Raw genomic sequence first — 23603 nt, forward strand, 5'->3', positions numbered from 1 at the left:
GGAGCCCCTTAATCTTGTATTCCTGGTACTATCCAGTAGTGAGCAACTCTGCTGGTTCCAAAAAGAAATGTGATTATACAGACGTCTATTAAAATTTTTTTTCAAAAACCTTACTTCTCAGTTTATTTGTTACCTCATTAATAAACATTTTCCTAATAAGTTCATGGTCTCAGTGATAGATGTTCTGATCTGATCTTAAATAATCATGAAGAAGGCATTTTTAATTGATTGATATCAGCACACATCTAAGCCCAAATGTTAATTTATGTCTGCTGTCACACATGCATCATAAAGGGTGAGCACAAGTTGTAGCAGGACCCAACAGATGCAAATTTTAAATAGTTTTCTTAGACATGCAGCACTTATTAATTGAAAACATAAATTTAGTAGATACTTTATCCTGTGCTAGTATGGCTGTTTAGTCAACAGACACGCTATATGAGGAGGTTCAGTTGTAATTACCACTGGGACATAGGAAAGCTGTTCCAGATGCATCTTGGACATATGAGCTCACAGAACACTTTGTCATGGTGGCTCCTTAAGAGCTAAACCTCCACAATGTTCTGTTTGTCAATGCAGGACAATCCTTACATGCATAATCTAGGAAAACGGTATCGGCTCTGCTGGCACTAAGTAACAGATGGCTCAGATCAGATAGCGAGTAAAAAACTTGATCGGGACATGAAGTCACTAGTTTCCAATCTGCTCGTTGTTCATTTACAAAATTATTGTTCTCAAGTTAGATTCTCCCTTCACTTGTTACATATGGTTTCCAAATAGCAAGACGGCAACAGCTAAATGGAAAACTCAACATCCAGCTTTCATATACAGTCTATTTGGTTGCAAAAGGGCAATGATGAATCATAAACCCAGAACACGTGATTTCGCTGGATTCAGACTGTTAGTCAATATGTGGCTTCCCATTCTGGAGGGAGAATCTGGGACCAGAGTACTTATGTCATGCACACCACCAACATGCTCGGTTCACTCTCCATGCATTAATCATTATCAAGGACAGCAGACAAGTGAATCGCAAACGTGCACGCATTCCTATATGTACAAACCATATATAAAACGTGTTGCAGTTTGCTGAAAAATGTGTTTAGCTGCTTAATGGTGAGAGCAGTACAAAGTTACAGTGCAGACTTTAAGTGAGCTAGTCTCTTTGTAGCAGAGATGAGCAGATATGAACATTAATTGCAGACAATCTGCAGCACTGGTGGGAGCCAGTGCTTCCTTCCCCAGAAAAAAAAAAATCAATCAACCTCATGCCCAACTGTCACATCAAGGTTTAAAAAAGGCATGTGAGACTTGAGAAAATTGCGTGGAAAAACAATACTAGATAATAAAGACCAAAGAATAATGTTTCTAATCAGTGTTATGGAGTATCGATGTGAAAGCTCATATTAATACATTACTGCCATCATAGCGATTATACAGTCAGTGTGGGAACTGGATACACATGTATGTCTACATGTTCTCGTGTTAGAGGGTGGAGGTGAGGGAGGATGACAGAAAGAGTGTGTGTGTGTGTGTGTGTGTGTGTGTGTGTGTGTGTGTGTGTGTGTGTGTGTGTGTGTGTGTGTGTGTGTGTGTGTGCTGTATGTACGTGTGTGACTGCAAGTGAGGCTGGAGGAGAGACGACAGACCAGGAGGAGAGTGGATTCAGAGAGCAGCACATTGTTCACACTCAAGACACTAATCGGGGTTTACACCAAGGAATAACAAAACGGAAACACATTAGAGGTAAGAAGATCTATCCTCTCTAGAAAGCTTTGTCTTCTTACTCCCAGGCGAAATCACCGTGCTGTGCATCTACTATCTATTATAGAAACTACTTCATTACCTCAAAAATATAGAGGATCCAGGTAATGAAACTACTTATTAGCTTACTATCTTTTGCATTTCTTTAAACTTTTTCTAGTGCTCTGTTTTTAACCCCATCGCTTTTTTAAACAGACATCCCACTAAATATCCTTATATTATTGTGTGCGAAAAATGAAAAGTGAACATTCCGAATTGACTGATGTTTCATAGCAGAAATATTATATCTTAGTGGTCATTTCTGTTCAACACTGAGGCTGTAATTGAATTTGTGTGCAGTTTTCCCTTTCATTTATCTAAGTGGTGTTTTTCTGTTAAAGCCTGTGGGGGATTGAGCGTAACTGGATTGCATGAGAAGGCATCATTGAATTAAAACCACTTACTTGAGAAATCTACATCAGAATAAGAAAAAAAGTTGTTTTAACTTCTTTCATATCCTGGTGAATCAGCAACGGGGGAAAAATCCAATGATGTAAATTAGATAAGTTTAGACACTAAAAGGTCTGTTGTCATTTGCCATACATCCTCTGCTTTTAATTCTGTAACCAAATTTTGAAAACTGAATAAATTTGAGGGAAAATTGTTGATATCAACAGGTAAACGTTTTCATTTTTGTTTGAATGAGGCATAATGGGGTCATGACTGAATTACATACATTATATGAATATTGTAACAAGTCATAAACCAAAAAAAGAAAGATATGTTCCGTGTTGTCGGGTGGATGGACACGTGTGGTGTTGTTAAAGTGATAGCTTAGAATGACAGAGAAGAGCCTAAGAAAATACCCCTTTCGGGTTTCTAACAATCCTTGGAAAACCTGCACTTAATCCATGCATTTTTAATGAACTTGAACCCATTTCGCCCAACATGTTTTACTCTCACAGGATGCAGTGTCAGGTTGACTTTGCTGAAACAGGATGTAATTTTGGTCTGGTGACTTTTTCTCGAGGTTCACATGATTCGGACTTGCAATGTGGATTATTCATGGCTAGAGAAGAGAGAAAAATATGGAGATGTATACACTATAGAACGTCACACCCTTTTAAATCTGCTCATTTGTCTTCTTTTACAAAATGAATTGTATTTTTGTTGTCTTTTCTCGCCTCATTTTTGAAATTCATTACTTTTGACATTTAGAAAATATGGTTCACTTGACATTCATATCAATAAGTCTTGCTGAATTTAAGCCTCTCAGTAATTCCCCACATTTTGACATAAAAAAGGGCTGACTCCATTTTTGTTTGTTTTCTTACTAACTGGCCATGAATCATTACATTCAAAGGCAGAGGGTAATTTTCCCCAGATAGCTGCTTTCATTGATTTCATTGCTCACCAGTCCTAAATCATTATATTCAAAAGCAGAGGATGAATTTCCCCTATAGAGATTAGAAAAGCCTTATCTATAAATGTACCATGGCGATTTTCATCTGTGGAGATCAGATCAAATACGACATTTTTATAGTGGTTCCATGAGAGCCACATTCTTTTATTAGTTTTAGGACAGTCTCTGTTGCTCCTTTCTTTCACCCATTTTATGTGAAAACAAGGCATGACTCTCAGGTGGACATGGCAATTATTTAACATCAAATTTGGCCGTATAATATTAATAAATACTTATCATCTGCTGTATAGAAGCCAGATGTGAGTATCTTTTTATTTAAACCAAAATGGTTTACAGTAACTGGGGCTCACGAACTAGAAAATTTGAGATTCACAACTTGCAAAATGCTACTGACATGATGTGTCATCCATAAAGGCATCATATCTGCTGTAGATCCTGCATCCAGATCTATATGGACACTTTCTCATTATGTTGTCTTAGTATACACTATTAGCTTGTCTCTGGGCTTTCATACTGAGGGAAATGCTAATATGATGAAACACAAGTGATGTGTTCCAGCCTCCTGTGACCAGGTAAACCCGGCTTGATGGACATCGGGGGCTACAGTATGAAAATATCCGTAAGAAGTTGCTTATTGCACACAAGCGGCTGCATATGTAGTCACAGGGGACCTGACTATGGTATGCAGTTCATTGTAATGCAGTGGATGTTCACACTGCAGTGCATTGACAACATGCCATATCATTGATTGTGTTTCAAGTACCTTTCCTGTCCAGACTGAAGCCTTTAGTCAACAGGCACAAAAGGCATCTTGAACTCTCTGCTGAAGAGAGAAAGACCCTCTGACTCCAACATAAATGTATAAAACAGTAAAAATAAAAAAAAAATGCTGCTGTGTATTCCTGCATATCATTAATAGTCATTCATAAGAAGCTTTCAGCAAAGCATTTCTTGCCATTCTCTTTATCCACCTCTCATTTGAAAAATATTAGTTTACCTCCGGCTCAGACATTTACAATCAGCTGATTGACCATTTTCTTTTTCTCCAGCCTCTTCTCAAGTGTGAAATACTTTTTTTTAAATGAGATCTAACAAAATCCTTTTTAAATTCCTGCCAAGAAGTTCTTCCTCTGAAAGGATAATCAAATTCGCTTTATGTAATGAAAACTACTCCTAGGCTAGTAAAATATCAGAAATCCGACACATGCAAACAGTCATTTAAGCGTGGTATTATCAATGTGATGCATGATTTTTAACTTTCATCTTCTCCAGGTTCCTATTGAGTCCATCACCTAGGAATGTAATTATTGCCAAATTACTTTCCTTTGACCAGAACTTCAAAAGCCTCCAAAGACTTCATATATATAATAAGTCAGTGCTTTCTGATGTGTGTCTCCTTTGAACAGGAGGTTCAGACCTACTCAAGGAGATGCTGCTGGCAGTGAGAATTTGTCGATTTGTTCCTGCACTTGTAATGTGCATGCAGGGACCTGAAGGTTAGGGAAAGGTCGTCAGATTAGTCCCCAGATTGGCAGGATAAATCTGATCCAAGTAGTGAAAATTCAGTGCCAATTCAAAAGTCATTATCATTGTTGAAGTGTCTGAGAGGTTGAACATTGTACTCCTTTTCAACAAATTAAGCAAAGTCTCACATGTTTACACAGTGTCAGTTTTTCCAGCTCAGAATACTGTAAAGTTGGTTCATTTCACCATGACTGTATAACCACTGATTTTAAGGCTTCTGCTCTTTGCTCCCCCTTCAGGAAGATCAATTTGAACTGGATGATTTTTGGTTAGTTAGATGTTACATAGCACCTAAGTCAAATCCTTAACTGTTTTTTTAGCTGGGAGGCTAACTAGTTGTGGGGTGCTTGACGAATGGCAAGAGGAAAGGACTTCATATCTTAACAGATTTGACTTTTGCCCTTTTTTTAACTTCCAATTTTCTCACACCTACAAAACATCACTAAAAGATTAGAATTATAACAGTTGATCATAAAATAAATAGTGTCAAAGAGTCCTCAAACATGTCATCTGTCCCTTCCCTCTGAATACAACTTGGAATAGCTGACTCTGAATCAGCCAAGACACAAATGCTCTATTTGGTTGGGTTTGGGATAAGTTGTTTAAAATAGAGGACTTTTGTGGTTACAAAAGTATACATATGTTTAAAGTAAAGATCTTAGCTAAAAGAAACTTTTTAGTGTGAAATGGGAAAACAATCTCTTGCGGTGAAGTCCAGTATTGTGTTGACACATCGAAGGATTACATTATGCTTTGATAATTTGTGGATGAATAATGACTGATGACCTACAGGTTAGCAGTGCTGTGTTGTTACCTTAGGGAAGGTGCCCATGGTGAGCATGACTTCTTACCCAGACCCACCCTCCATGTAACCTCACAGGATATGAGCTACTGACTCTGTGGACATGGCCATTCCTACGAGACAATGACTGACAGGTGAAGGTCACTGGTATGGTCCACCTAGATTTTTAAGTTCAGCTATCTCTGTCTGTGGATAGAGTGAATAATGTATTAAAGTAGTGATTCTCCAACTGGAGCCCACTGAGGATGGGAATTAATACGATTTATGGAAGGAGCATTCTGATGGATTGGATTCTTTGTTTTTCATTGCCTCACCTATAATGAATAATGATTAAAAAAACTGCATGCAGGAACAATTTGACAGCTACTTTATTAAATATACAGTAGATAAAAATAATGTTCTGAATGCATTCACATCGCAAGTTTTGTTCACTAAATGTTGACAGTTTCTCTCAGTCCAGTTTCATGAATCTTTCAAAAAATCCAGACCAGAAAGTTAGGCGTCATATTGAGAAAACAACTCACAAAAGGACATCTCATTTAAAGGTCCCATTTCCATTGTCTTTTGTGGTTGTTACTTGGAAGTTGGAATGTAAAGCAAAATCTGTTAAAATACAAATGTTTAGTTCTGCCATTCCTTAAGCCTCTTCACTCACATCTACTGTATTTCAATACTGCCAAATAAAACTGTTCTTGTTTACATATTTTTCTGTTTGGACTACATGTACCAGCCACTTCTGAGTCATTTCTAAGCTGCAGCTCTGTACTGCTAAACCTCGGATTTTTATTGTCTGACAAACTTACTCAGGAAGAAGCAATAGAAAGTCTTCCTGAAGAGGGTATATACAACAGCAGATCAACTGTCTTCAAAGCTGCAGGCACTGAAACAGCCTATTTAGAACCGAGCTAAAACCAGGAGCCAGATTACCATCTCTGTGGTCTAAAATTGTAAGATACATCCTGGAGACATCTGTGACTTTCAATATCTGGCTGATAGAGGACCTTTAAAATAGTGGCTTGGAGGAGAAACCCATTTTCAAAATCACCCAAATCAATAGTGACTCTTCCAGGCGACCTTATATTTGAGATTTGTGGGGAAATCTGTCATTCACTTTCTCGCTTAAGAGTTAGAGCGGATGTTGTGCTGCATGAAGAGCAACTACTCATGAATTTGCATCTTGTGTGTTTTTTTTTTTCTTCAGTTTTGGTGTGGCTTAAATATATTGTTTGTGGTTACTTGGATCTAGAAGTACTGAGTGGATGTATGGTTGTCTTTCACAGTATAATAAACAGACATCGTGTTTGTAAATTAATTTGACTTCTAGCAGGAGGTGACACTGGGTAGATACTACTATTATACCAATCATCCTGTGACACTTTAATCAAGAAGCAGTGCTGTGAGTACATGCAGTTACTAAAATAGATCTCCCTACTGGGAATCAAACGTAGAACAGCAACAGGGTCATTAATGACGTACCATCATGTGCCACTCACAAAGCCAGTGGAGCCACTGTCACTAATACTACCCACTGAGCTTCAAAGGCCAATGGATCGCATTTGATTGTGCTCTCATCAATCATATAGTTCCTCTGATAAGAAAGACATTCTGAACAGTTTAAAAGGAAGCTCTACAGATATTACACATGTTCCATTAGACAAGCAAAACTAACAGCGAATTCAAGATACCACTGCTTGGTGTTTGGATGACATGTTCCTTCATAGTGAAAGCAGCCACTTTGGCTTAATACGGTGTAATCTGCAACTGAAAATACTCCAGAACAAATGCTCTATTTACTCATGTTTGTTTTATAAAAACTTTTACAGTTATGATCCCTTTTTTGTCCACTTGTTGCTTGAGGCACCAGGCTGGAAAGGTAACACTGAAAAGAGCAATGAGCTTAAGCTGTGTAAAAACTGTCCTTCCAACACTGTTTTCAACTCCACCACGTCCTGAAAAAAATTAAAGATCACTATGAGCACCAGCTAGTCGCTAATTTTAGGTTGTTGACTGATTCAAAATCAGCTACCTGTTGTGGCTGGAAATAGCATAAAGAAACAGTGAGAGGAAGCCACAACATTGAAGTTATAGGCAAGAAAACAAATAATGAATTCAGTTTGAACCAATGGCCTCAAGTCTATCACGTTCTTTAAAGATTTAAAAACATAGTATAGCACTGGCATTTTCCCTGAGAGATCAGGTTCAGTGAGTCATAGGTCCCCGTCTGTAACTCTTTCTCTGTGTTTTGCAGAGCAGTGGCTGGCATCAACAAAACAATCCCTCTGATGCTGTTTCTTTTTAAATTAGTTTCCAGAAAAGTCAGCATATTTGACATGACTGAAGCACCAGCACAAAGCTTTTGAAGATTTTCAGCTCTCCTGCAAGTGCAGGAAACAGATGGCAGTTCAAGCTCATTCATCAGTCTTTCACTGTCAGAAGTGAACCTAAAACCCACTGGCAGAAACAGCACTGAAAGCTAATCAAATTCAGCGTTTTGGGAATTGGTGGGGAACATGATGGATACAGGTGAATGTCAGGATACAGAATAGCTCCTTCCTCATTTACTAATGACACATGCACATTTCCAGTGATCATCGAAACTTTAATCTCTGTTAAATTATAATTCCAAAAGGATTTTGTGTGTCATTACCAACTAGTCATTACAATTATTTAAATATGTTCAACATGATAGAGATGAGGAATGACTTCTTCATAAATGATTAGTTAATGGTGAGTTTCTCTTTTTGTGCAGCATTAAGTCAAGTGATACATCATACTGAGAAGTCACAAAACAGTCCCTCATTATTTTATAATTATGAGTCACGATTTTACTGGGAAATTCAATTCAAGTATAAGTAAGCTGAAATATCTGGTGATTAAGCTTGGCTGGAAAGGCAACAGTAAAAATCTGTTTTCACAAAACTCATTGAAGCATGTCCAAATGTTACTTTGACTTTGGACGTTACCTTAATAAACTCAAAAACAAAATTGTCTTAAAGAAATCAATGAACAAAGAGGGACTTCAACATATTTATCATGCATGTAGATGGACAGAACAATAGAGTCCAGCCACACTTTAGGTCAATAGGTTGAAAATTAACTCTAAAGGCCTGTAAGTTTTTCTTTAATGTCGGCTAACAGATAAGATAAAGATAAGATTAAGATAAGACTATGCCAGATATTGCCCAGAAAATACAATTACATCACAAGAGAATAAATGTGTGCCTAACAGAAAAGCAAAAGGATATAATTACCATATATTACTGATATTGCTAAAGAAGAATAGGAATAGGAAAGTAAGTTGACATATCCTTATTAACCAACCATTACCTAATAATTAATATAGTATCTCCCAGCTTGTTTTTGAGCAGCACTTTATTATGTATTATAGAGTCGTTAGTTCAGAGTTAGCCTCTCCAGGTCATTGACTGAACCTCTAAAAACTAATTTCTCTATATCAGAGTTACATATTTCACATTTTCTTTATGAAGATCATACCTTCTTAAATTACAGTAGCTTGGATGCAGCTCTACACTGTTGTTTCCTTTTGAGTCTGTAGATCTATGAAGTTTGAATCTTTATTTTTGAAATCAGTACAGTGCATTTTTGAGATGGAAACGCTTAGTCATTTTGTTGACTTCCTGTTTTGCTCATACTGTGTCTTCCAGCATGTAAAATACAAGGTCAAAAATGACCTTCAGAGGTGTTCAATTATCTGGTTGCACTTGTGTCATTTCGCTCTCATTCTCCTCACTACTCTTATTTTTGTGAAAAGTGTTACCAATGGTAACTCATAACTCTTTTCTTATTTTTTCTTTTTTTGTCTAGTGAGCCAGGCTAGTTCCCAGCAGGATGGCAGCTTACAACTGTTCTTTTGATCTAATTAACGAAAAAGGAGAGTGGCTTTGTCCTCCTGGAGGAAAGTGTGCCAATGTGACCTCAGGCATGAACAGCAGCCACATTGAACTGGATGATGCATGTCTGACAGAGGAAGAGTACCTGGAAAAATATCTGGGTCCTCGTCGATCATCTGTGTTCCTCCCTGTCTGCCTCATTTATCTGATCATCTTCTTGGTTGGTGTTGTGGGGAATGTGCTGACATGCACCGTCATTGCACGCAACAAGGTCATGTGGACGCCAACAAACTACTACTTGTTCAGTTTGGCAGTGTCAGACCTACTGGTGCTGCTGCTCGGCATGCCATTAGAGCTGTACGAGCTGTGGCAAAACTACCCGTTTCTCTTAGGGAAGGGAGGCTGCTACTTTAAAACCTTCTTGTTTGAGACGGTGTGCCTGGCGTCCATCCTCAACGTGACGGCACTCAGCGTGGAACGTTACATTGCTGTAGTGCACCCACTTCGAGCAAAGTATGTTGTGACACGCACCCACGCCAAGCGGGTCATCCTCACGGTGTGGGGTGTTTCGGTGTTGTGCGCTGTTCCCAACACCAGTCTGCATGGAATCATCATCCTTCACAGTCACTTCACTGGCCCTGCAGGAGACATAAATGTGGAGATTCCCAACTCGGCCATCTGCACACTGGTGAAGCCACGCTGGATGTACAACCTGACCATACAGGTGACCACTCTGCTGTTTTTCATTCTGCCCATGCTCACAATTAGCGTTCTCTACCTGCTCATCGGCCTGCAGCTGAAGCGGGAAAAGCTGCGCCAGGCACTGGAGGCGAAATCGGGGTTTGGCCAGGACAGCTTCTGTAACATCCGGACACAGCAGCAGAAGGCACGTCGCCGGCAGGTCACTAAAATGTTGTGTAAGTATACTGATGTGTTAAAGTCATAACTTTTCTCATTTTTACAACAGTCTTATCATGTAATCTCACCTGGAGCTGTGTGTTCCAATTCGAGCCCAATAGATCCTTGAGGTTTAAGGCCAGGGTTTCTAAAGATCAGATGAGCAACTGTATTTGTACTACATGGGATACTGCTCATGTAATCCTATAGTGGACCTGGTGATTGCCCTTGATATATTTATGGATGTAGAAGAAAGTCAGCCAAGGGCTTCCATGCTGTAAACATCCTGTGACTGAGCCTGCTGCCTCAATTTTATTAAATGCCAAATGTCATTTGTTTCCCAATGATTGTGTATAGAAAAAAAAATTCATTATAGGCCAGACTGTGTCTTGTTATATTGCACTCACCACAGTCGCAAAACATTTCACATGCATGGAACTGTTTCCTAGAATTTGCTTCATGACAACAAAGGTAAGACACCCTCACCACTAAGGCAGAGTAATGAACTCCCATTTATTTTAAAAGAAAGAGCATCCACACAGAAATCATTTTAATTGTGTTTTTCAGTTGCCAGTTCCATTCTGAGCAGTTCAGCTCCACAATTCATTACCGTGGTTAAACGCATCCTGTATTAGTCTCACGTAGCCAGACCTATTTCCACAGCACTGTGTTAGAACTGAAGAACAGACCTGGCATCATTCTATTGTAGGGGAGAAAACGCTCTGGACGTTTGTATTTCTTTCACACAATCACAATCATCCTGGGCTGCAGTAAGTCCAGGATGCAGTGATGGTGCCCCTGCAAAATTATGGCAGAAGGAACTGCACGGTTATTCAATTTGGTGCAGAAACAGTCAGGCAGAGAGGACAGCAAAATGGTGCTAAAACAACAACTCAATGGATCTTTAGAGGAAAAGTTAATGGTAAACTATTTTGATGCTTAATTAATATTTCAAGTCCATTAATAAAGCACAAATGTTAAATATTCTCTGATCACAGCTCCTTTAATGCAAGGTTTTGTCGCTTCTCTGTTTCATATCCTTGTAATCGTATAATGACTATATTGTGTAATTTGCATGTAATTTGAAAACATCGCGTTAAGCTCTGGGGACTTGCAATAGATCTCCTAACTTTGGAATTTCATTTTACAGATAAAACATTGAACTAAATGCTAAAGGAAGAAAAGAATGGAACAGATTCCTCTATAAGAAACAGAGACATATTCAGATCTAATAGGGTTTTCAACAGTCTGCTCTATAAGCCTAACAGCAGCCCACATTTGCTACAGAGGTGAAGGTGAAAGCAAATGTAGAGGTGAACATCTCCTGTGTTACCTCAACATGAAGTGGGTACAGGGATTATTCTCAACCTTATCTTGATGGTAGACCTTTTGCATTGATTTACATGGTCTTATATGATTGGCTGCAAGCACAAAGATGTTAAAATACTGTTGAATTGCGCTCCTGAATGTCATACCTGTAAGTAACCCAAAGTAGAAAATAATAAATAACCTTGCAAGACTTATTCAGACATGCCTTTACATACTGCCCCTTATTATATAAAGAACATTGTTTCAGTAAACTGTTCAGTTGTATCCATGGACTTCTCTTGAAAGACATCAGCTATGAGGCCCTGGTCAGTATCAATATCTTTGTTTCTGGTTATACAAAATGAAGAAATGGCAAGATTCAGAAGCAGGTTTTCTACATTTTAAAAGGTCACAGTATTCCTGGAGGATTTTCATCAATACAGATATGAGGTCAGAAACCTAAAGGTCAGACAAGCGTAGAAACAGTAGGCTTTTAATGTCCCAACTGCAAGGAAAAGTCATTGACTATTTGATGATTGCACCAGAAACAGTTTTAGCTGTTGATGATCAGCAGGGACTTTGTCTCAATCCCTGTGAGAAAATCTGTATAGCTGCTTGACAATGTAAGCTAAATACAAGAAGCCTGTAAACTACTGAGGTATTTATGAATAAATACAAGACATTTGGTCAGCATACATGTTCTCTCTCTAAGTCTTTGAACCAGTCAGCAATTTATGAGTGTGGTGTATTTGTCCAAATGGTTGTACGAAGGATATATGATTGTCAAATGTCTGTACAAAGGTGATAGCTGCAGACCATGTAGTATAATTAATCAATTGTAGCTTATAACCTTAAAAAATAGGGACAAATCTATAGAAGTGAGTGATGCTAAGGTGTTAAGCAGAATTTGAAATTTACTAATTTTTGGCCAAAGTCTGTTAATTTCAATTTCCACACTCAGGGGTGAAATGAATCCATAGGAAGTTTCCATGTAGAGTCCAATTTTTATTTGAATTAGTGCAGCTGACCAATAACAAGCTGTGGTGACAGTGGTGACCTTTGAAAAGACAGTCTAAAACGAAGAGAAACCTGAAACGAGGTTGCAGCATTCACTTTTACTCAACCTCTTCTGTCAAAGTAACTGTTCCACAGATAGGAATTGGACAGAAGTGGATGGTACAAATGTTACATGGTACAAATCTATCAGCCACAACAGTCAAACCACTGATGGGTGAAGTATGTAGCATTAATCATCTTGTTACAACGCATGTTCTGCTGGGAAACCTTGGGTCCTGGTATTTATGTCACTTTGACATATCACCAATCTAAACACTGTTCCAGACCAAGCAGCCATCCAATGAAACAGCAGTCCTCAAAGCCCCCATCAGCCTCCCCTCAACAGGAGAAGGCACCCTGCCGCACTGCAAAACTGTTAAGGTATGGCTCACACAACACAACCAAGAGCCTCAGGCCTCCAAACTCTCCAGATCCCATTACATTTAATCATGGGTGGGATGTACCGGAATAAGCCCAATCCAGAGATAATCCACCTCACATACTTGCAAGGATCCACTGCTAGCATCCTAATACCAGACACCACAGCATGAGGGTGACCTATACAATCTTAGGCAAGTGATTTTAATGTGAGATGGACATGACAACATTGAACCGGACCATCGTGGCAAAATGGGAGCTGAGCTGGAAGGTGATGCTCTCAATTTACCAGTCGATCCATGTTCCAGTTCTCATCTATGGACATGATCTCTGGGTAGTGACTAAACGAATGAGGTTGAAGATCCAAGTAGGCAAAACGAGTTTCCTCTGTAGAGTCACTGCTCCTTCATGTCGAAAAAAGCAAATTCAGGTGGTGTGGGCATGTGATTAGGATGCCTGTTGGGGTTCCCACCTTTGGAGGAAGGGGGAGACTCTGGGGTAGACCTAGAAGTCTTTGGAGGGTTGCATATCTCATCTGGCTAGGAAACCCCTTGTGATCCACCAGACAGAGCTGAAAAGTGTTACTGGGGAGAGGGATGCTGGGATGATTTGCCTAACCAGATTACTCTACAATCTGACTCTGGATAAGTGAAAGAAAAAGGACAGATGAATGGTTGTAATGTTGTGGCTGACTGGTTTAATTTTTGAACTAACAACTGTACAATGAGTAAATAAATGGGGAAACTAAACAGGTTCACAAGTGCTCTGAGCCAATTTTAGGCGTGACAGTCATGTTATAATATTAAGAATTAATTTTTCCATTCCTCACATTGTTTGTAAGTTTGCAATTTTGTCCAACACCTGAAATATTACCACAAAAAGTGTTCCAGTTTCAAGCATATGGCCATTTCTTTCTGGTTACTGCTATTTTATTTGATATTTTAATTCATAGCTGGTCGAATAAATATCAGGTTGACTGGACTACTAAACAAATTTTCTTGGAAATATAAATGCATCACCATTTGCTTATTAGAGATGATTGTGTTGTGGGCATTTGTCCACCAATTACGATTTTATAGTGAATGAAGAACCCCGTAATCTTGAAGCAATCTTGAAGTAAAACTTCAAAAAAGCTTTTAGGGAGTAAAACATTTCATAAGTCATGGCATTTTTTTAGCATAACATAAATCTGCTGCAAATTGATGCAAAAAGTTATTTTCATACCAATCTTTAATATACTGAGCTGTATTAAATTCAGTACATTTTGGACACAGTAATCTATTCAAGAGCTCTTTAAGAGAAATAATGTTTTAGTCAAGCAGAATGTGCAATTACTTTTTAAAGCATAGAGACTTGACAGTCTCCTCCTTTATTCTGCATTTGGTTCCTGATGGTTTCATGTCACAGTAGCTGTTTAATCCTATTGCCAAACACTTTCATGAGGACCACTCCCTCATAAAAAGCTTGTCCTCAGACAAACACTGTGACCCGCACCAATGGTACAAAATGCATTTTAAAAGCAGCCTTTTCCAGTTATAAATCTATTTAACCCTGACACATAGATCTAAATCAAAGGCTAAATGTCCAGAAAAAGTATTGGCAGACTGTATTAGAGGCACACAGTCCCCAGAGAAACAATTTAATTGAGAGCAGAGGGAACATGCTGGCAACGATAAGCAGTGCAGTCTATTAAGATCCTCCACACGTCTCTCATCACGTCTTTCTCTCTCTTGCTGTTTTTTTTTAAGTTGTTCTAGTTGTGGTTTTTGGAATCTGCTGGGCCCCATTTCACACTGATCGCCTCATGTGGAGTTTCATCAGCGAATGGACTGACAATCACCTGGAAATCTTCGAATACGTGCACATCATCTCTGGAGTGTTTTTCTACCTCAGCTCAGCAGTCAACCCAGTCCTGTACAACCTAATGTCCACGCGCTTTCGAGAAATGTTCAAGGAGGTAATGTGCCACCGGCCGCATCACATCACTCCCAGGAAACACTCGCTCAGCGTCACCCGGGTGACGCTTCGCAGCACTCTCAGTGATGCACCGCTCAGCAATGGAGCAGCTGCTGTTGAAGCCATGGTGGAAGACGGAGAGGTGAGAGTGAAAGATGAGACCAGTTTTTCATGTTAACACACAAAAAAAAAAACAACTTAAAGGGTATCTCGAGGTAGACATATTATTGGCAGGGGCAGGATGGCATGGTGTTTACAAAGCTGGCCTATCCTGAGTCAGTACATCCATCAGCAGTCATCAACATCCACTTGGCACAGGTGCATCAGCAAAATACCTAAAGTGGAAGAGTTGCAGAAAAAAGGCAGAAAAAAATGTTCTGCTGAGGCAGTCAGACTGCAGTTTATTCTATTTTTGAAAACTAAACTCACAATTCAGCAAATTCTATACTCAAAAGGCACCTGTATAAAATGTGCCCTGGACTCCTATATACACTCATTAAGCTATAAAATGATCTATGACTGTATCCGGAGTGACTGACAGCCAGTATGTGATGTATGAAGTCAGTTTTGGTCTATTTTTTGGTAACCATTTTATTCCAATTGGGACAGTACTGTACATTTAAATTATGCAGTTTACAAAAATCCTGCTATTAAAAATTAAAAGTAACTATGGGGACCAGTGAATGCAAAAGTTGTTTCAAGTCAAAACTTAGTTTGTCATTCAGAGTATAATATGTACAACACAATGACAGAGTCTTAGCAAAATGCTTTGAGTGAGTAACATGAGAAGTAGAATTAAATAACTGGAGATACAATGTAAATACATATCAAAATATTACACATCTGAACTCGATGTGAAAAGAAAAACATGCATAGCCTTATGGATATTGGATGATGTAAAAGCGAATGTTTTATTTTAATCATGACATTTTGTGTACAAGGATAATTACACTATATGTATAGTAAATATTTTTAAATGTAAAAATTGCTTTGTTCAAAAATGCATATATTGACCACTTACATTGGTGTTGTGCTCAATGGCTTAACGCTTTTGTATGGTTCAGCAGTTTTAAAGTGTTTTGTATTTGGTGCAAAGCTATGAAAATGTGACCAGTTTAAATGAACAGTTAAGTGGATTTCTTTTGCTATAATTGTAACTGTTGAGTTTAAAAGATAAATCAAATAGTTTTTCCAGTGGCAGTGTGTAGATTGCATTGAGATTTGTATTCTGCTGGAAATGTTGCTTTCAAAAACTCCATGTTATGTTCATGAGGAACATACTGAAAAAAGTCATAAGCCATAACAAGTGTGTTCTGTTAGTGTCTTACAGTTCAGGTCAAACATTATTTACACTCTAACAAGACCAAATGTTGAAAGGTCACAAAAGTGTCATAGAGGTGCTTTTGTTAATAGAAAAAAAAAGGGGGGGGGGGGGGGTTATTTCCTTATCAGATTTGCAATTTAATTTGTAGCATATTTCTGTACTTGAAAATTCCTCTCTGTTGGAAAGTTAAACAAATACTAAAGGACAAAATATTGTAAAACAGTAAAATGTTCTGCCTATAATTCATATCTTTGTTGATGTAAGTGTTAAGGGCCCAAAAAAGAAGTTATTTTATTTATTATATATATTTTTTAACTAATCGGCCGATTAATCAATTATCAGAATTTTTTTTCTGCCAAATATCGGAATCGGTATCAGCCTCAAAAAATACAGATCAGTTGGACCCTACTAAACAGCATCTTGGCCCTCTCGGTAGGAAATTTTAATACAAAAATCCCCCAAGACAGAACAGTCGACCAACATACAGTAACATGCACACTCTGCAGGAAGGAGTTTTCTTTTCACTGAAGCACTTCCAGCTTAAAGTACCACATTAACGCAAAGCATGTGTTAGTCGGGGATTTTAACGTGAACCTTTAAAGGTGTTTAATAAACACTCTGAGTGTTAATTATATTCTCTTCTTTCTTGAGTCTGTTTGTGCATGCAAAATGAAATGCGATTAATTTAGATGAAAAAAGAATGATGTGTAATCATGAATAATTGAAATGAATCCACAGCAACCCTGTGATTAATCTGATTTTTAAAATTTTGCATTTCACAGCACTAATATATATATATATATATATATATATATATATATATATATATATATATATATATATATATATATATATATATATATGCATGTATGTATGTATGTGTGTGTGTGTGTGTGTGTGTGTGTATCTATTGGCAGCTGTCGGGCGACTCACACACTGAAAAATCATCCTGGGGCATAATTATACACCAGCTAACTTCAAAAAACGGGACTTGTGGATGACAATTACTTTCTTCCATTTGATTATTTTGGATGAGCACTGACAGGCTTTTCTTGTTGCTTCAGTGATTGTTCTATCACTAGATAAGCCAGAAACAACCACAGATTGCTGATTGCATAAAATTCACAACAGGCAGTGCTTCTATAGAATCTCTAATTACAATTGTTTTGTTTTTGATGTACATAAAGGAAGGAACCTAACAAAAGGTAAATATTGCTACATTTTGGTTTTCTGTCTGATACAAAATCCTCTTATTCTCATTTTTATTCTTCATTTGTCTCCGCAATGAAGTTTTTTTTCTTACTGTATTTATTGCTAATTCCGTTTACCCTTATCTGTTTTGTCTTCTTCTCTGTGCTATGATTTATCTCTTATTGATATATTGTAATAAGTGGTTTCGTGTCTTACTGTGTTTTGTAGATATTGAAGAAAGTGAATAAAAAGATTCAATAACAAAAATAAAGAAATGTTGACGATGGATGGTATGACCGACATAGTGATGATTTTGTTGTTGAATACTGAACCAATGGCAGCACTACAAGCACAATCATGTCACCAAACAACCCAAAGGGTCACCATCAGGGTAACATGAATGTACAGCAGCTTTCATGGCAGCGCAGTCTACGGTGATCTGACATCTTGCTCTGAATCAATGTGATGAACAAAAGGACAGACAGACTTTAGGATGAAGCAACTAAATCATTCAGATGAACACTTTTCACTTGCTATAATAATTTCTCCTGGTCACACTGGGCATTAAAATATCTTTTGGTAACTTACTGAACCCCAAAAAATGCCAGCATGTTTGATAGTCATCTAAAAGATCAAAAAGGCACCATTTATTAGATCCAGAAACTGTAAAAACAGAAACTAAGTCACTGAAGTAATCATGTGATGGACAGCTTTGTCAACATTTTCCAAATCCAAGCTTAAAACTGGGATATTACATTTTCTCTGCTTTTCTCATTTTAAAATGGTCTGATAATAAATTAATTTTATTTAAAAGACTCAAAAAAACAAAAGAAAATCTGAGTTGCTCAGCACAACTTAGAGGCTCTGGCTCAGCTGTGACCAGCAGTCACATGGCACAAGTTCAGGGACTTTTCAGCTGAACCAGGCTAAATGAATTCATTGTTTGTTTGTTTTTTAATGATTTATGGCATTATAACTCTGTTCTACTGCATAAAATACATTTTATTTTCTCTCTTCTAGCCAAGTTTGTTCTTTTCCCATTGAAGTGCAAGACTTGATATTGCAGTGAAAAGTGACACCCAGGCAGTAACACACACAGAAACTGCTTAGATTCACAGGGTAAAAGTATTATTTATTAATGTATTATAATTAGAAATACCAGGGAACAAATCCCACAGCCCAAAATGAATCCTTTTATTTCTGTCTTTTCACCGCAACTCAAGAAACTGGGAAAGTCCTGGGAAATGATGAGAGAAAATCTTATTTAGACAATTGAGGACTGCAGATCACTGACATTAAAAGCGCCGCAGCATACCGCAGGGTTTTAAAGTTGTTATAATGAAGCCATTTCTCAAAAAGCCTACTCTATGTCCAGGTGTTTTAGCCAACGATAGCCCAACCTTCCTTTATTTCTAATTTTTTTTAAAAAGTTGCAAGCTAATAATGTGATTTTCTGTATAGAAATGGTTGGACCGAAGAGTTTCACTCAGGATTTAGAATGCACAGAGACTGCACTGGTGAAGGTTATCAATGATCTTCTAATAGCTTCAGACAGTGGAATAATTTCTATACTTGTTCTACTGGATCTCAGTGCTGCATTTAATACAGTTGATCACAGGATCTTACTACAGAGACCGGAACATGTTATAGGGATTAAAGGAGCTGCACTAAGTTGGTTTAAATCATATTTATCAGATAAATTTCAGTTTGTTCATTCTAATGATGATTCTTCCACTCATACCAGAGGGACTCCATAACTAACTGGGACAAGTGTTAGGACCAGTATTATTTACTTTGTACATGCTCCCCATAGGCAATATTATTAGGAAGTACTGCATAAATTTCCATTATTATGCAGATGACACCCAGTTATATGTACCTATAGAGCCAAATGAAACCAATCAGTTAGTCAAACTCTATGCATGTCTGAAGGACATAAAGGCTCTGATGACCTGTAACTTTTAGATTTAGGTTTAAGTTTTAGACTGCCGACAGATTCCTATGATGCATTTGGCTCCTCTCATCTACTCTCTCTATGCTGTTATATATCACCACTACCTTCACTACCTCTGTGTTGCCCCGAGGTCCTGTGTCCAGTGCTTGTTTTCTCCACAGATGTCTCTGGATCTGCAGCTGCTGGCCTCATCACCTGCGATCCCACTCCAGCACCTCCTACCACCTCCCTCATCCCTCCATTCATCCAACCGATCAAGGCAGATGGCCACCTTCCCTGAGACTGGTCCTGTCTGAGTTTTTTTCCCCCTCCCTATTCTAGGGGTTTTTTTTTTCGTTCCTTTCCACCGTCACTCATAGGTTTTGTTGGGTTTTCTATTCTCTGTTTATAATTCGTAAGGTCTATACCTTATGATGCTAAGCGCTGTGTGCTCACACGTTGTGAATCTGCGCTATATAAATAAAACTGAATTGGATTGTTGTTTGTCAAACTGTACCACCACAAAACTTGGGTTTTAAAAGACTGGCATTTTCCTCCAAGCTAACTGGATGCTATTTTTGTCAAACCACAATATAATTGGGTGACATGACAACATAGCTGAAAACATCCTCCGTGTTTGGCTTTGTTTTTCAAGCCATTTGTGCTCACGGTCCACTGAGGCATGTATCTGCAGGTATTAATCAAGCTTGGCCCTTCTTTAAAGCCAGAATGGCAATGGAAATGGATTTTCAAGATAAATCATGAAATCTCTCAGAGCTGACAGCGTCAAAAGTACTTGAGGCGGTGCAGGGTAGCATTAGCTCCTTTTAATCTACCTTCAGGCAGAATGTAACCATCTCTCTTCCTCCCTAGTGCTCTGTTCAATCACAGGCACTATGACCGCCATCATCACAAGCATGTTCTACTAGCCACAAAATACTATGGGACAACTACACTTTTCATGTGCATCCCCTTGACACTATTGAAAAAGTGGGTGGCTACAGTCACCTTAAACATACAAATGTCAGTTATGGAGGACTCAGGGTTGTTAAAGCAATGTTACAAGTATAACACAGTGGTAAGTCTCATGGTTTTCAGTCCTAACAGCTGGTTAACTACACACATGGACAAAATTGTTGGTACCCCTCGCTTAATGAAAAAAAAACCCACAATGGTCACAGAAATAATCTGAATCTGACAAAAGTAGTAATAAATAAAAATTCTATGAAAATCAACCAATGAAAATCAGACATTGCTTTTGAACCATGGTTCAACAGAATTATTTTTAAAAAATAAAGTCATGAAACCGGCCTGGACAAAAATGATGGTACCCTTAACTTAATATTTTGTTGCACAACCTTTTGAGACAATCACTGCAATCAAACAATTTCTGTAACTGTCAATGTGACTTCTGCACCTCTCAGCAGGTATTCTGGTCCACTCCTCATGAGCAGACTGCTCCAGTTGTCTCAGGTTTGAAGGGTTCCTTCTCCAGACAGCATGTTTCAGCTCCTTCCACAGATGTTGCTACAGTCCCATGGATCTTAAATTTCTGAATAATATGTGCAACTGTAGTCACAGGAGCATCAAGCTGCTTGTAGATGGTCTTATAGCCTTTACCTTTAACATGCTTGTCTATAATTTTCTTTCTAAGCTCCTGAAACAACTCTCTCCTTGGCTTCCTCTGGTCCATGTTTAGTGTGGTACACACCATGTCACCAAACAGCACAGTGACTACTTGTAACCCTATAAATAGGCTGACTGACTGATTACAAGTTTGTAGACACCTGTGATGCTAATTAGAAGACACACCTTGATTGAACATGTCCCTGTGGTCACATTGTTTTCAGTCTTTTCTAGGGGTACCATCATTTTTGTCCAGGCCTGTTTCATGAGTTTATTTTTTAAAAATAATTCTGTTAAACCACGGTTAAAAAGCAATGTCTGATTTCCATTGGTTAATTTTCATAGAATTTTTATTTATTATTACTTTTGTCAGATTCAAATTATTTCTATGACCATTGTGGGTTTTTCTTTCATTAACCGAGGGGTACCAACAGTTTTGTTCACATTTGTATGTTCAACTGGTGTTCAGGGTGAAAATTAGTATTCATGGCTGAAAGAAGCAATGGTTTGAATTTTAAATTCACACGCTTTTCAGCAGTTATAGCAACTGGGATGTTCTTATTGTTTCGTGGATTCTTTAATGACATCTTTAGGGGGGGAACATTCACATAAACGTCAGGCTTCAAAGTCTCCTGCAGAACACTGCATTGTAATGAGATGATCGATGTTATTCACTTCACCTGTCAGTGGTTTTACTGTGGCTGATCAGTGTAATTGCCTTGCAGCCCAGCGTTGTGCTAATGGAATAAGCACTTTACATGTGTCAAATTCTGTTTTATCAAAGCCCAGAGGGTTCAGTCTGCAAGTAAAGCTCCCACCTAAATAAAACGAGCACTTAATTATGTTTGACTGTGGCAGCGAGCTCAAACCATTTTCTGTTATTGTTGAATTGATTTGGTGAAAATAGCAATATTATTCATGATTATACGTGAACACGCTGACTGAGAACCACACATTCCGTAATTTACACACACAACCACAGAAGCAAGGCTGCAGCTACAAAACCAGACAAACCAAAGGTGGCAGAAACAAACATGCTGTCGGCGCTCTGGTATTAGACGTGGCATTAAAAGGATTGAAGTGGTATGTACCCACTGTCACAGCCACAAAAGAGCTCAGGGCATCGCTGCAGGTTCTTAGTATGTGGTCCGGAGGATTTTAGCCCATCACTACCCTCTTAATCTCTTGTCTCTGATTTTTTTTGTCACTGCTGCTTTGGCAAACCAAGATTGTGTATAGTTTAATTAGGCATGATACTTTAGAGCTGTTATTTTTGGAGAGGTTGTCCCAATGGTTCTTTAATCAACAATAAAGCTATTAATATTAATGCAAGAACATCTGCAACAAACTAAATCTTTTGCTGCATAACTGACACACACCGATCAGCTGTCTTTGAGCAATACTTGCTCAAGTCAGTGATTATCCCTCTTCTAAAGCTGCTTGCTGGCTGTGCTTGAGGCTAGGCACTCTCACTTGTAGCAATCTCTGTTTTTTGTGAGTTCAGAAGTGGTGGGTAAGTTGTGGCACTCCTGGAAGACACTTTAAAGCATTAAGCTTCAACCCTCTTCTAACTTCTCTATGCTGGTTTTGTTGTGCTGGAAGTATTTTCCTAAGACAAATTGCATCTGAATTTAATTTTTACGAGAATGCACCGATTCATCCATTTCGCAATTTTAAGCAACTTTAACTGCAAGCATTTGCAGCCATCCAATATTCAATTGATGACTTCATACATTTTGGGACAAAGTGGGTGAGAACTCTGATTTCTCCTCACCACTTGTCCCTTGACATTTTCATGCCACATTTGACACAATACCATTTTCTTTATGAGTTTGTTTTCTTTGATTAAACCATTCTGGTGTAACATTGCAGCAGACACAGTCCCGTACTTGTTATATTATGTTACAGTTTGCATCCATCATATGGAGGATTAAAGCAAAACATACGACCATTAATTAGTTCCAGTTATCCTTTAAATTACAAGTTAAATGTGGTTTAATTGTTTGTTCCTTTGTTCAAACTTACCTTTCCTTGTTCCTTTGTTCTGATTCAACGTGCAGGACTAGTGTTTGGGAGGGGGCCGCATAGCACTTCCTGAATTTTGATGTCAGAGTGACATCACTAGGCCAGACCAAGTGGAGGGTTTTTTCCTTTTTGATAAATGCTTCTTTTGTATTAAAAGGCACCAGTCAGTATTCACTTCACATGTTTAGCTTTAAGGAGACATTTAGAAGTGCAACAGGTTTTTAGTGTGTACAAAGAAGTTGTTTGTAGATTTGTTTGCATCAAAGGTAAAGAATAGGTCACCATGCTGTATGATGGTAGAGCTGAATTAAGGAAGGTGTGAACTGAAGCGTCATATATAAAGGGTAGACATTTTACCCCTTTGAAAGAGATGTGAGGCTGTATTGACAAAATGTGACATTTTTAACTTTTTTGTATTTTTTGTCACTTTAAACTTCACATAAATGGCGAATCCCCGTAAAATTAAATTTTCACCTCTTTTGTACGCTACCGCCTTCTTTGACTGTTTGGCCAGACTATTGTGCATGTTTACTTTTTCTATTTTGAGCCACATCTCTGTCTTGTTG

General features: G+C 38.2%; 1 protein-coding gene across 1 annotated transcript; it reads left to right on the forward strand.

The window, feature by feature from the left end:
• Positions 1-1627: 1627 nt before the first annotated feature.
• Positions 1628-17038, forward strand: nmur1a (neuromedin U receptor 1a). Its single transcript, XM_035953097.2, has 3 exons — positions 1628-1746; positions 9318-10260; positions 14731-17038. Exons 2-3 carry the CDS (start codon positions 9342-9344, stop codon positions 15114-15116), a joined length of 1305 nt encoding a protein of 434 aa, XP_035808990.1. The 5' UTR covers positions 1628-1746; positions 9318-9341; the 3' UTR covers positions 15117-17038.
• Positions 17039-23603: the final 6565 nt, after the last annotated feature.

Source organism: Amphiprion ocellaris, chromosome 2 (assembly GCF_022539595.1).
Source record: "Amphiprion ocellaris isolate individual 3 ecotype Okinawa chromosome 2, ASM2253959v1, whole genome shotgun sequence".
NCBI lineage: Eukaryota > Metazoa > Chordata > Actinopteri > Pomacentridae > Amphiprion > Amphiprion ocellaris.